General features: G+C 43.4%; 4 protein-coding genes across 4 annotated transcripts; 3 read left to right on the forward strand and 1 right to left on the reverse strand.

Moving 5' to 3' along the window:
- Positions 1-173: 173 nt before the first annotated feature.
- Bfra_008728 (putative vacuolar protein sorting-associated protein) lies at positions 174-994 on the reverse strand (the record flags this gene model as incomplete). Its single annotated transcript, XM_037339085.1, has 2 exons — positions 174-854; positions 905-994. The coding sequence occupies 2 exons, from the start codon at positions 992-994 to the stop codon at positions 174-176; spliced, it is 771 nt and encodes a 256-aa protein (XP_037190651.1).
- A 434-nt stretch (positions 995-1,428) lies between these two features.
- Bfra_008729 (putative ribosome assembly protein noc2 protein) lies at positions 1,429-3,768 on the forward strand (the record flags this gene model as incomplete). Its single annotated transcript, XM_037339086.1, has 1 exon — positions 1,429-3,768. One exon carries the CDS (start codon positions 1,429-1,431, stop codon positions 3,766-3,768), a length of 2,340 nt encoding a protein of 779 aa, XP_037190652.1.
- A 978-nt stretch (positions 3,769-4,746) lies between these two features.
- On the forward strand, positions 4,747-7,536 carry Bfra_008730 (putative 3-amino-3-carboxypropyl transferase protein; the record flags this gene model as incomplete). The annotated part of the gene is made up of 4 exons (XM_037339087.1): positions 4,747-5,142; positions 5,236-5,550; positions 5,608-7,346; positions 7,407-7,536. 4 exons carry the CDS (start codon positions 4,747-4,749, stop codon positions 7,534-7,536), a joined length of 2,580 nt encoding a protein of 859 aa, XP_037190653.1.
- Positions 7,537-8,872: 1,336 nt separating this feature from the next.
- Bfra_008731 (uncharacterized protein) lies at positions 8,873-10,233 on the forward strand (the record flags this gene model as incomplete). Its single annotated transcript, XM_037339088.1, has 2 exons — positions 8,873-9,227; positions 9,319-10,233. The coding sequence occupies exons 1-2, from the start codon at positions 8,931-8,933 to the stop codon at positions 10,231-10,233; spliced, it is 1,212 nt and encodes a 403-aa protein (XP_037190654.1). The 5' UTR covers positions 8,873-8,930.
- Positions 10,234-13,429: the final 3,196 nt, after the last annotated feature.

The raw sequence follows: 13,429 nt of genomic DNA on the forward strand, positions 1-13,429 counted from the left end.
GCAAACCTCAATGTGACGGTTTCCAAAACCTATGATCAAATCAAGTCCGCTTGTGAATTATATGGTGAGAGGAACCCGGAGCCCCTTGTCCAGTCAAGCCCCTATACGCAAAATAGATATCGCTTGGTAGTTAGCGTTTACACCTATGACTCCTATGATAACCTGGTAGACTTCTAAGCTAAGGTCGCCTTAAATCCTTGATATGCCGAATTCATGTCCAGTTCCAATTCTCGCGCTTTATCCTCACTGACCTCCTCCGTTGCCCTCATTTGATTCAAAGCAATGAGCCACTGAACAATCTTCCCCCTGCCCTCAAAGTCTTTGTCCGTAACTTTATTTACACTTTGTATGACATCTGACAGTAGCGGATGTAGTTGGTCCTTCGCCAATAATCCCAATTTAAGTGCATCTAAAAATGTTATGAAATCTTGTGTCGCTTCGAGAATTAACGTTCCGTTAGTACCGCTGTTGTTTGAAGTGGAGGCATTATGTGAGGGTGCAGTAACGGTGCTAGGTAATCCAATTCGAAGTCTTTCCGTGGCTCTTGGGACATCTATCTGTAAAAATTCGCACTCAGTTATCACGTATTGAAGATTGAAGTTTCGGAATATACACACATCCCATTCATTCTTGAAGGTCTCTAAATCCACAAACTCCCTAGCTACACTTTCGTCTGCCAATATAGCTTTGTATTGCTTCAATAATCGGTCGCAAGTCTCAGTGTAGTCCGATTCTGGGATCGCATCCTTAAGATAGGCTCTTTCGAGTTGATCTAAAGTGATTATGATACTGAACACTTCTGCAAGTGAGTCTTGAAGGTCGCGCTCTGCTCTAGACTCGGCGAGCTTCACTTCCTGAATTTTGGAATGAGCTAGGGCATTCTCAAGCAGGTAGAGATATTTACCTCATCCAAATTTATGGTTGCGGATAATGCTGTGTTCGGTATATAACTATGAGGTGTCGGCGCATACGCCGGCTGTCTGCTTTGATACATATTGTTTATGGAGTTCGATTAATGTCTTCGATGATCTTGGGGGGTCTATCGCAGGTTGTTGGTGGGGGAAAGCTTAGGCTGTCGCAATCGCGTCTGCTGTGTAACGAGTAACATTTTGTAGCTATGGAACCCCCGAATTAATGTATAAGAAAAGTTTTGTATTTGAGTTTCCGTCAAGATATTATTATCAACATTGAATTGTACCAAGGAGTCAATGTATCAAAGAGTTTAAGGTATCGTGGATAACTGCTTTGCTGCGAGAAAGATTACCAATGGTTGTGATTGATTAATTGAAGGTTCCTAGTAAAAGCTACGAGACTCTCACCGCTTTTGATACGCTACATCGGTACTAGCTTATCGCTGTAAAGATTTCCATCTCAAAAAAATCTTAGAATTTATTTTGCAATTTTATTATCAAAGACTCCAATTCAACCATGGCGAAAAGTACTAAAAAGTCCACTCGTAAATTCGAGAAGAATCATCTCAAGGATACATTGGAAAAGCGTAAAGATGGCGCAAAGTATAAGCAAAGACAACAAATGAAAGCAAAGCGAACGGCTCGAAATGCTAAGGATGCCGAGTTTCTGGGAGGAAAAGAGGATGGGGAGGAAGGTTCAAAGCCTAAACCATCTGCGAAAGAGGATGCATTCGGAAAGATGAGTGTCGATGATTTCTTCCAAGGTGGTTTCGAAGTTCCAGCCAAGCTTGAGAAAAAATCAAAAGCAAAGAAGGGAGCAGAGAAGTTAGGAAAGAGGAAGAGAACCGAGCCTGAGGAAGAGCAAGAAGAAGAGGAAGAATCATCCGATGATTCAGTTGGAGAGGCGCCAGTAATGAGCGACAGTGAAGATGGCGATGATGACAATGACGAAGGGATGACTGGTATGAGCAAGAGTGCCATGGATGCGCTTGCTGAGAAGGACCCCGAATTTTATAAATACCTCAAAGAGAACGACCCGGAAGCTTTGGATTTCGAGGACGATGCAGACTTTGCCGAAGTTGACGAGTTGAGTGGTGAAGAAGATGAACAACCAAAAAAGAAGAAACAAAAGAAGTCGAAAAAAGCAAAGAAAGAGGAGGTCGTAGAGGTAGAGGAGGAGGAGGAGGCGCAAGAAGAAGAAGCTGAGGAGGAAGATGCCTCTGAAGTCACTAAAGCAATGGTTACAAAGTGGACCAAAGCAATGTCTGAGCAAAAGTCTCTACGGGCCATGCGACAAGTTGTTCTGGCTTTTAGAGCAGCTGCGCACGTCAATGAAGATGATGGAAAGGAGTACAAATACTCGATAACGAATCCTGAAGTCTATCACGAGCTTTTGCTTGCTGCCTTGAAGCAAGTTCCCGAAGTTCTCAATCATCATCTTCCGGTCAAGGAGAGTGCTGCTGGCAAAGTCCGAGTATCAACAGATTCGAAAAAGTTCAAGACGCTGTCGCCCCTCTTGCGATCTCACATTACTTCTGTTCAACATCTCCTCGCTTCGCTGTCTGATGCCTCTACCCTCAAACTCACACTTTCCTCGGTCATACCACTTCTTCCATATCTCTTATCTTTCAAAAAAGTTCTCAAGAATGTCGTTAAGACCGTGGTAGACATTTGGTCCGATGCCTCGAGCACAGAAGCAACCCGAATCACTGCTTTCTTGGTTATTCGACGCCTGGCAATAATTGGTGATGCTGGATTGCGGGAAGCCGTTATGAAGACAGTATACCAAGGTTTGCTCAAGGGAAGCCGAAATACCACCATTCATACTATTCAGGGAATAAATCTTATGAAGAACTCCGCCGCTGAATTGTGGGGAATCGATCAAGGTGTTGGATATACAACCGGTTTCACATTTATTCGCCAGCTAGCAATTCATTTGCGAAGCAGCATCACAAACAACCAGAAAGAATCATACAAGCAAGTCTACAATTGGCAATACGTCCATTCGCTTGATTTCTGGTCGACTGTTCTAGCTGAGCATTGCAATTCTCTGAAAGAGGCTGAAACAGGAAAAGAATCTCAACTTCGACCACTCATCTACCCAACCGTTCAAGTCATCCTTGGAGCTATGCGTCTTATTCCAACTTCCACTTACTTTCCACTCCGATTCCACTTAATCCGTTCTTTACTTCGACTCTCGCGAGCCACTGGAACATACATTCCTTTAGCATCTGTATTACTCGAGGTTCTTAACTCCGCAGAAATGAAGAAGCCCCCTAAGCCGAGCACATCTAAATTCTTCGACTTCACATCCAATTTCAAGGCTCAAAAGTCCTATCTTCGTACACGAGTTTACCAAGATGGTATTGGAGAGCAGGTAGCTGAATTACTTGCCGAGTTCTTTGTCCTCTGGTCTACTAGCATTGCACTTCCAGAACTCACATTGCCGGTTGTCGTAATGTTAAAGCGATGGCTCAAGGATGCTTCGAACAAGAGCTCTGGAAACAAGAACAGCAAAGTAAACTCCATGTTTGTGCTCCTTATTCAAAAGTTGGAAGCAAACTCAAAATGGATTGAGGGAAAGAGAGCTAAGGTTGAGTTCGCACCCAATGATCGAGCTGGAGTAGATGGCTTCTTGAAAGGATTTGAATGGGAAAAGACTCCACTGGGAGCATTTGTTGTTGGACAAAGAAAGCAGAGAGAGGAGAAGGCGAAGATGTTGGAAGAAGGCAGAAGGGAAGAAGACAGAAAGAGGAAATTGGAACGAGAGCAGGAAAAAGAAATGGGAGGTAGTGATGATGATTCTGAGGTGGATGAAGAAGAAGACTCCGAGGCCGGCTTTGAAGATGAAGATTAAACCTTGGTACTTGTGATTGTTATTTATTTCGGAAAAGTGTTGGGAATATCTATCTCGGGAGTTCTGGTGGCCAAAGATCGCATACCTCTATGAATGGTATATTGTATATGACCAGCATTAGATGTGAAGCTATAGCCTAGTCTTAAAATGAATTCGTATTAATGCAACTGGCCACGGCCAACGATTTCTTATCTGCGACCAGTCAATGCAGAAGACTTGGTGATTGAATGTTTTAAGCAATTTTGAAGCGTGTCCAGACCACACAAGTAAGTGCGCCCTTGGTCATTACGTTGATTTGTGCAGGTTTTTGAATCCAATACTGGATATTCAGGTATCTAGGCACTTTTCCATCTCCATCGCTTAAGATGGATAGCCAATCAACTTTCGCGTGCGAATTTTATGATTTATGATTGGTCAATGCGAGAACAAACACTAAAGCTTCCAACGACCCTTTTAATGCTCTGCTTTTATGCACATGTTTACTTGGTACGGACTGCCTCCAATCAATTTTTCAAATATAGGGGTAGGGGATCCAATTCAATTCCCCAAGGTTTTCACTAAACGGCCAGATGATCATAGATCATAATGGAAGCCGTTCAAGTACGAAAATCCCCGGAATCATTGCCTCTTTCACTAAAAGAGGTAGCCTATGAGACGCGGAGCCCCCAGGCTATCTTCATACTAAAGTAGTGGGGCCCTCGATGCAAATTGCTATGCAGGAACTTCAGTTTGATAATCGCCCATGTGGTGGCTCGATAGGTTGATTGGCTTCTTGGGCAACTTGGGTTAAATGGAGCACCGTTGTTGCCTCATCGGGTAATGAGGGGTACTGATACTGATAGCTATGGAAAATCGATTATACTAGATATTTCACATACTCTTACCCCTCATCTTTCTTTCTTCGCTCCTGTTATCATCATTGATCCTTACTATCAACTACGTACAAGATCTCTTTGCCCAGAGTAATGAGAGACTACCATGGCTTCTCTTACCCTTAACATTTTAAGAGAGCCTCAAAATCAAATCTTCACCACAGTTGTGGTTTTATTCCTCTTCATTGCTGTCATTTTCTTTGCAAGAAATGCTTCTCTTTTCCCCAAGAACTCGGCACAAGATGAAGAAAATCCTAGTGCTTTGAAATCCTTCTTGAGATTTTTCTATGCGTCGTTTCTCAAACCGCATAATGGAGATGGTACCGAAAATGGCCAGCAAGATGCACTGGAAAGTTTTTACAAAGCACAGGCGGGAGTGTATGATGCGACAAGGAAGAGGTTGTTGAGGGGGAGGAAAGATATGTTGGCGTTGGTGGCGGCACAACTGGTCAATAAGGCGAGTAGAGAGCGTACTCACGATACGAAACGTATTTGGGTTGATGTGAGTTTTTCTTTGCTTAGAAAACATCCAAGATGGCACTTTTTCACTATGAAGCCCTTGTGAAGTATCCAAATTGCTAACGATTACGGGTAGATTGGTGGTGGCACTGGTTGGAACATCGAGGCGATGTCCGAATATGTTTCTGTTCCAGAATTCTTCTCCAGCGTCTATCTTGTTGATTTTTCTCCCAGTCTGTGTGAAGTCGCACGAAAGAGATTCAAGCGGCTTGGCTGGAAAAATGTCAAGGTTGTATGTCAGGATGCTCGCACATTTCGTCTAGAAGACCATGAAGATATTGAGCTTGGGGATGTCAATCTGTCGCGGTCGCCTACTTCGAATTATTTCTCGGATTCGAATGCTGTTGGTGGTGCGGATCTCATTACTTTGTCCTATAGTTTATCTATGATTGTGAGTGTTTAACACTTACGTTGGCATAGGAGTATTCCAATTGCTAACCATTTATAGCCTGACTTTTATTCTGTCATCGACTCTCTTGCCAACTTACTCGCTCCTTCGGGAATGATCGGTGTTGTAGACTTCTACGTCCAATCGATCGTGGATCTCAGCTGTAGAAACTACACTGGCGGTGTGATAAATCGACATGTGAACTGGTTAGGGAGACTTTTCTGGCGAGCATGGTTCGATGTCGACCGTGTGAATCTAGAAGCTGGTCGTAGAGATTACCTCGAATATCGATTTGGAACTGTCCTCAGCGCAGACTCAAGAAATAACTTATTAGGCTTTATCCCATACTACATATGGCTTGGATGTCAGAAAAAACCCTCATCATCAATCGCAGCTCCAAATTACCCGCATGAAATGGTTGAACGTCTCGACGCCGCCGTAACAGAATCTCCTTACCTATCTCCTATCAACCATACGAAAACGCTATCCCGCACTGTGGATGGATCAACACTGCCAGAGATTCGATCCAAAGCGTTCGAAGCAGCCATCGTCAACCTCTCAGCAAATCTACCACTGCCTTCTTTCTTCTATCAGAATCATCACTGGCGAATCCACTACGATGATCAGCTCAAAAAACACACCCAATTTGGACAAGAATATATCTACGCCTTTACTTGGGAAGATACCCGAGTGGACGAACGTCTCCTCAACATCACTCGCGACGATGTTATCTTAGCAATAACAAGCGCAGGTGACAACATCCTCTCCTATGCCCTAAAATCCCCTCGTCGTATCCACGCTATTGATTTAAACCCCAACCAAAACCACCTTCTCGAATTGAAAGTTGCTTCCTTCGCCGCCCTCCCCTACTCCGATTTCTGGAAACTGTTCGGTCTTGGGAAACATCCCCAGTTCCGAGAACTACTTCTTACACGTCTCTCGCCTCACATGTCTTCCAGGGCTTTCCAATATTGGCTAACCCATGCCCACGTTTTTACCACCAGCTCTCGCGGTCTCTATGAAACCGGTGGCTCTCGCCATGCCATCCGCATTATTCGTCTTCTATCCCAAACCCTCGGTTTTAGCAACGAAATCAAAGCTTTGCTCACCTCCAAGACCCTCAACGAACAGCGAGAAGTCTGGAAAACAAAAATCCGGCTCATAATCATGAGCCGAATTTTCTCCTACCTCGTCGTATCTCAAGAGACCTTTCTCTGGAAAGCCCTTGGAGTTCCAAAAAACCAGCTCCATATGTTGGAAGCTGATTACATAGCTTCTGAATCCGTAGCGCGAAACTCTTCGCCGCTAGAACATTCGGAGACTGATTTGAAGAAGAGTAAGGGATCTGCGGTGTGGGAATATATGATTCAGACTCTAGATCCAGTGATTGAAAATTCGTTGATAGGGGAGGATAACCCATATTACTTGGTTTGTCTTCAAGGTTCTTATACCCAGAGATGTCACCCTGACTATCTGCGTCCGAAATCGCATCAAAAATTATCTCGCCATGATGCGTTTGACGGGTTGAGAATTCATACGGATGAAATTGAAGAAGTAATTCAAAGAATCACGCCGGGTACGCTTACTATTGCGGTAGTTATGGATAGTATGGATTGGTTTGATCCGGGAGCTGAGGCTGCGGAAAAGCAGATTAGGAAGTTGAATCGTGCACTTAAGTTGGGAGGCAGAGTACTATTGAGGAGCGCAGCACTGACACCATGGTATATTTCCACGTTTGAAAGATTGGGGTTCGTAGGTAAGAGAGTAGGCGCGAGGATTGGAGGGGCATGTATTGATCGGTTAGTGTCTCGACATTCGTGGTTCTAAACTTATTGAAAATGTGCTAACTCAATCAATAGTGTCAATATGTATGCGTCCTGCTACTTGTTGACCAAAGTCGAAGATCTGGAGCCGTCGACTCCAACAGCAAGTCCTTCGGGAATTTCGGGTAGACAAGGGTCCATGGAGTTGGAAAAACTGGAGATCTGACGGCTGAACACTATCAAATAACACTTTCCGGCTGCGAAACTTGTGCATGGCAACGGATGTAAGAGGCTTTTTTGTCTAAGGGAGGCTGAAGTGTTTCCTTTACATAGTGACATTGGCTGTAAAAAGTTTGAGAAGTTCTATCATAGCAAGTTATACCTTTGTTTTCACCTCTATATTAATAATTGAATGAAGTAGCGCGTGTGAGCGCAGACTTTGACAGACTGTATGTGAGATAAAGTCCAGAATGATCTCGATCCAAGAACATTGCTCCGATAATCATTTTTATGGAATTGAAACTCCTATAAGAGAAAATGCATCTGAGCCCAGTTACTATCCCTCCAGCTGTTATATTCTACCTAGGTAGTTATCAAGACCCATTAGATACTCTCATAGCTGCCCAAATACCTCGAACAATCCAGCATGGCAATATCTACTAGTACATCAAAACGCCCTTCCGATTAAACTCCCAAAATCCGATCAAAACCAACCACCTAACTCAAGTACTCCCTCAAGACCCTATAAGTATATCCATACCTAGTATTTCCAATGCACAAATTATCTACAAAAAACAAATACCCAACGGAAAACTTCCAACCCCAATGACGTATCTCTTCCACGCATCCCAACTCGCGAGCTCCCGAGTGCCGAACGACTTAGTGCTCGGGCGGCGGATCTTGAAGGTTCACGGGTATTTTAGTTGGATTCCAAATACTTGTGGTATCGGTACTTGGGGGTTGATAATTGAGATGATGGATGGATGGGCGGAATAATGAAAAAGTTAAAGTAAAGTTGTTGTTTTTGAGTGGTGGGATAGCTATGTAGTGACTAGTCAGTGATTATACCTATTTACACACGACATGATTCAATAATTGAACAATTGAACATACAAGAAACACAAAAACTACTGAAATCTCCAATTGAAAAGTCAATGGCACCGAGTTAAATTCAACGCTAAGGTGTTAATAGTTTGGAAAATCTAAAGTTTAACATCCAACTAGTAATTTGATACGAGGGGAAAGGTATCTAGCGAACAATGAATAGCTAGGGTAAAGAGAGCTATTCCTCGCTTTCTGCTCACGATTTACAAATATTCACATCGCTTTGTCGATCGCATCGCGGGGTTGCTGGGTCTTGCGTGGATTGGGATGGAGAAATAAGTAAATCGGGATGGGGAAATGGAATTCGTATACTGGTATTTGTAATAGTGATATTTGGGAAGGGAGGTTTGCTTATGACGAAGGTTTGTATGATATGGGTATTTAGGTAGTATATATCTATCCCTATATTCCGGCTCCATATACAATCCTCGTTCCATTCTCCCTTTTCTTTATTCTTTCTTCCATACTCCGCCCCCACAAAACATATATATCCTTGAGTTTGAAAAATCTCACAGAATGAAACCCCACGCGTCTCTTGTTAGTATTTTGTCGCTTCTTGCGGTGACAGCGACGGCGAAAACATGCATTAATGCCACGGTGCCCGTTACGATATCTGCCCGTCAAGCAGTATTCGACATCGAGGTTCCAACAACCAATCTTACTACTCCCGATTTCTTCCTCAATGTAACGCAGCAGGGAAGAAACTTCACGGATATAGCTTTGTCGGGATATCAGACGACGACTGGGACCTATAACATCAGTACCATGTACTGTAAACCCGATGCGGACAATTCGAGCAACCCGACGATACAGGTATGTTTTCTTTCTTTTCACTTTTCGTCTGATGTATTTTGAACATGTCAGATGAAAATGTATGGAGATCCAAAACTAACTCTCCATATAGGTCCTAACCCACGGTATCGGCTTCGATAAAACCTACTGGGACCTCCCCTACAACAACTTCAACTACTCTTACATCGACATGGCCACCGCTGACTATTCCTACCACACACTTTCCTTCGACCGTCTCGGAACCGGTAATTCCTCGCACGGCGAACCCCTCAATGAAATCCAATCCTACATCGAGGTAGCCGCCACCGCAGCCCTCACAACCATGCTTCGCAACGGTACATTTCCATCCGCAATGAACACATCCTATAGCCGAATCGTGCACATTGGTCATTCATTCGGAAGCGCCCAAACATACGCTTTAGCAAACATGTACCCCAACATCACCGACGGGATCGTGTTAACCGGCTTCACGATGAACAGTTCCTTCGTAGCCTTATTTGCCGCTGGCGGAAACTTCCAACAAGCGCAGGAAAACCAACCGTCTCGATTCTTCAACTTTACTGCCAATATCGGGACTACGGATATCTCGTTGTCGTCGCCCGAAGCCGTGCCAGCAGGCTATATGGTATCGTCCAACGCAGCCGCAAATAAATATCTATTCCTCAAGCCAAACTATTACGATCCATCGATCCTCACCTATGCCGAAAGCACAAAGCAAACCGTTACACAAGGAGAAATTCTTACATTGGGTTCCTTACCTATGACTAACAACTATGCGGGGCCGGTTATGGTCATAGATGGGGATGCGGATTTACCTTATTGTGGATCGGATTGTTTGGCTACGGGAGGAGTTGCGGATTCTTTGGCTGCGATGGTGAAGGATAGTTTCCCAAATGTTGGTGAAAATGATTTCGAGGCGTATATTCAGCCCAATACCGGACATGGTATTAACTTGCATTATAATGCGACGGGAGCATATGGAGTTTGGTTGGATTGGTTGGGAGAGAAGGGATTGGCGGGTTCGTGAGGGGTTATAGAATGGAAGAAAGATATTGAAAGAAAATAATGAATCTGAGAAGGGTACAATATTTGGGACCGTTGTAATGTAGATGATCGAGATGCCAGGACCGAAGGACTGTTGGAAGTCTTGAGGATGAAAAGCAATTTGGGCATTGAATGCTAGTCAATTCATAGATTACTATCAAGAAAAAAAGGCCATTGAGTATATGTGTGATTAAATATATTGACTGTAATGTGCAAACCTTCAGCACGTAGCATATGAGGATTATGGATAGAAAGATACAGATGCATTTGTATTTGCACACTCCGCGTTGATTTGTTGAATTCAAATAGTAGATATCCATCTCAGCATCAGATCCATTGCGGAATGGCAGGGAAAGCAAGAAACAATGATGAAAAGAAAAGCAGAGAATTTCTATTCTACTTCGAAGATGTCTACTTGTCTGAGTGCTACGGTCCACAGACTGACAGTGTAGGCAAGCTTTTGGCTATCTGTATCAGGGCAATCAGATTGTTACTTTACGAACCACAAGATTGCGTATAGCAGATGGCAGAAATGTGATGCCCTTGGTAAAGAATAAACGTAAAGCATAAAAAGAAAGAGAAAAGTATAAATCAATATACCAACTACCTTTCTCCGAGGCTCTTTCAATTCCGCCACCAACTTATCTTCCTCACGCTACTGTACCCCATCTTTTCGATTACTTCCTTTTCCTCAACTAAGCTGGAAAAAGCATCCTAATCCAAATCATACCACCTGACTCTCTTTCAACCCCTCTCGAGAATCAAAAGATCCTCACGTCCATGCACATGACCTAATCCAATTTTCAGAACGCACAGGAGATTTCCACTGGGAATTTTCCGACATACATACAGGGTAGTAACAGCACTACTGTAGCATATCAGATCAAATCGAGAGATCGAATCCAGAGATCAAATCAAGTCAAAAGAAAAGAAAAAGATCAAAGAGAATCTCCAGACCAACGGAATCAACAGTCTAAAAATCAAGCTATATTCCAAGAAACATTTTAGTTGCTGGGAAAAAGGCTTAATGACGCTTGATTAATGGGGGAGCTTTGTACGCGGAATGCCAAGCGTCCTATGTCTAGAACAATAGTGGCTTCACGGGCTTTTCTAGACGGTCCGTTCGTCCCTATCTTAGTTTTCTTTTTGGACCTTCGAAGTATTGATCTAGGTAGATGTAGTTGAGTGTAGCAATCTCGTGGCAAGTGCCGTCGCTAGAAATTTCGATGAGGGGAGTCATGTTAGATGAAGGCTAGAAGAAGAGCTTGTTGATCGATTAGATGAATTTTTTCGGGTCTAATGGTTCGAAGAATTGGACAGCGCATCTGCTGTGATGGGGAGTGCAACAGATACCCAGTATCACGCACAAGCACACATCGCAATAATATCGGCAACTCCGCGCATCAGTTCGAGATTTTTCACTTATTTGTTTGAGTTTGTTTTGGTTCGTTAGGTAACTTGGGTTTGTTCGTCAATCCATATGCGAGAGATAGCGGACGGGAGGAAGGGAGAAGAATTGGAAAAGCTAATAACTTTCTTTCATGCATGATGCATGGAATAGATTTTACGCACAGCACCCCTTCTGAAAAAGGTGACCCGCGGACTAGATTGTAGAAAGTAGAGAGAGTGGGTGAAGAAGCGAGGGAATTGCTTGGTATATGGTGTTTATGTTGTGATTGGGCAATGGCATTCCTGGGAGCGAAACGGGTGAGATAGGAAGGTGGAGATTTGATGGATGAGTTTTCGCTATTGGGTGATCATTGAGTTTTTGCCATCAAGTTGATGTTGGTTCGAGGCGTGGAAGGCTAATTTATTAGTTTGGAGCATGCATGTCGGTGCTTTGTCGATTTTCGGAAGATGGGATATGGGATTTGGGATATGTGTGAGGGATGCAGTTTGTTGAGAGATGTTGGAAGGATTTCAGAAGGGAAATTTGGGACGTACGATATCTCGTAGCTGCTGTCGACGCTCATACAGTACTTCGTGACATATCTCTTCCCTATCAACTCGGGTCCATATTATCTTCCTGTCTAGTGTATGGTATGGTATGATGTGGTTTGTCTGAGTCTGTGCTTTGGGGCATTGCAGATACCCATTATTTTGTACTCGAGTATTGTGGGCAAAGAAGCTTGTAGTCCATCCAGTGAGACCATCGTATTGCCGTATTCGTGATTTTTATACCAACAGATATTGTATAGCCACCATGATACGATACGTACACCACGCGTCAAGACCCAAGATGGCGATAAGAAGATAGAAGTGAATCAGGTGTTAGACACGCCAACAGATCTTGTATTGAAGCGATAAGCACTTGATGCAATACACACTCGATCGGATAGATTTAATGAAGTGTATAGGAGTGAAGGAGCTAACATAATAGAAAGGCCCTGAGAATATTGCATGTGGCTCTGATGCATTCATCCTGTCCAGTTTTCTATCTCATCTCTGATACTGCATCGGAAGTGATACCAAATTCAATATCTTTACCGGAAGCCTGCTTATTATATGCACTAGGTATGTAACGCTGAGGCGTACAGAATAACCTTAACAAGCGCATACAACTCTTTTTTGGTACGAAGTGTGCATAGGCATGCCTACCTACCTACCTACCTACGCATAGGTACATACGGGGAAATCCCTCCTCCACGAGAAGACCATCCTGTTGTCATTTGTCTACACTGCAGAAACAAAACGTTCAATAAACTAGTCGTAGTCGTACTACCTACCTCGTACATACCAGTAGCAGAACGAGTGGATATGAGATATTGACAGCAGCATCATCACCATCACCGTAGCAATTCTCCTGAACCGCGATCCTATTATCCCGCAGTAAACCCAATAGTTTTATATCATGATTGAAGAAGATCAAATCTCAAGCACTATATCGAAATCAAAGGCACCTCGCATATCGATTTTTCAAACGCAACGAGCGTATCTGATTCCTATCCAAGCTTGTCTGGAATGAAGTTAGTGTTCCGCGCTGTGCAAGGATTTATTAGGGGTAAAAGGTGGTCTTTGGCGGGTCTTGGTGTAACTATTTTGCTGAGAAGAGATTAGTTTTCCATATCCTAGTATCAAAAATCTAGGAACAGGAAGGGATCAGCTTCTCTAGAGCGAAATTACTTTGAATAGTGAAAAGAAGAGGAAAGTTTGGTGTTTCAATAGACTTGAGAATGGAC

The sequence above is a fragment of the Botrytis fragariae genome (genome assembly GCF_013461495.1).
Source record: "Botrytis fragariae strain BVB16 chromosome Unknown tig00000101, whole genome shotgun sequence".
Taxonomy (NCBI): domain Eukaryota; kingdom Fungi; phylum Ascomycota; class Leotiomycetes; order Helotiales; family Sclerotiniaceae; genus Botrytis; species Botrytis fragariae.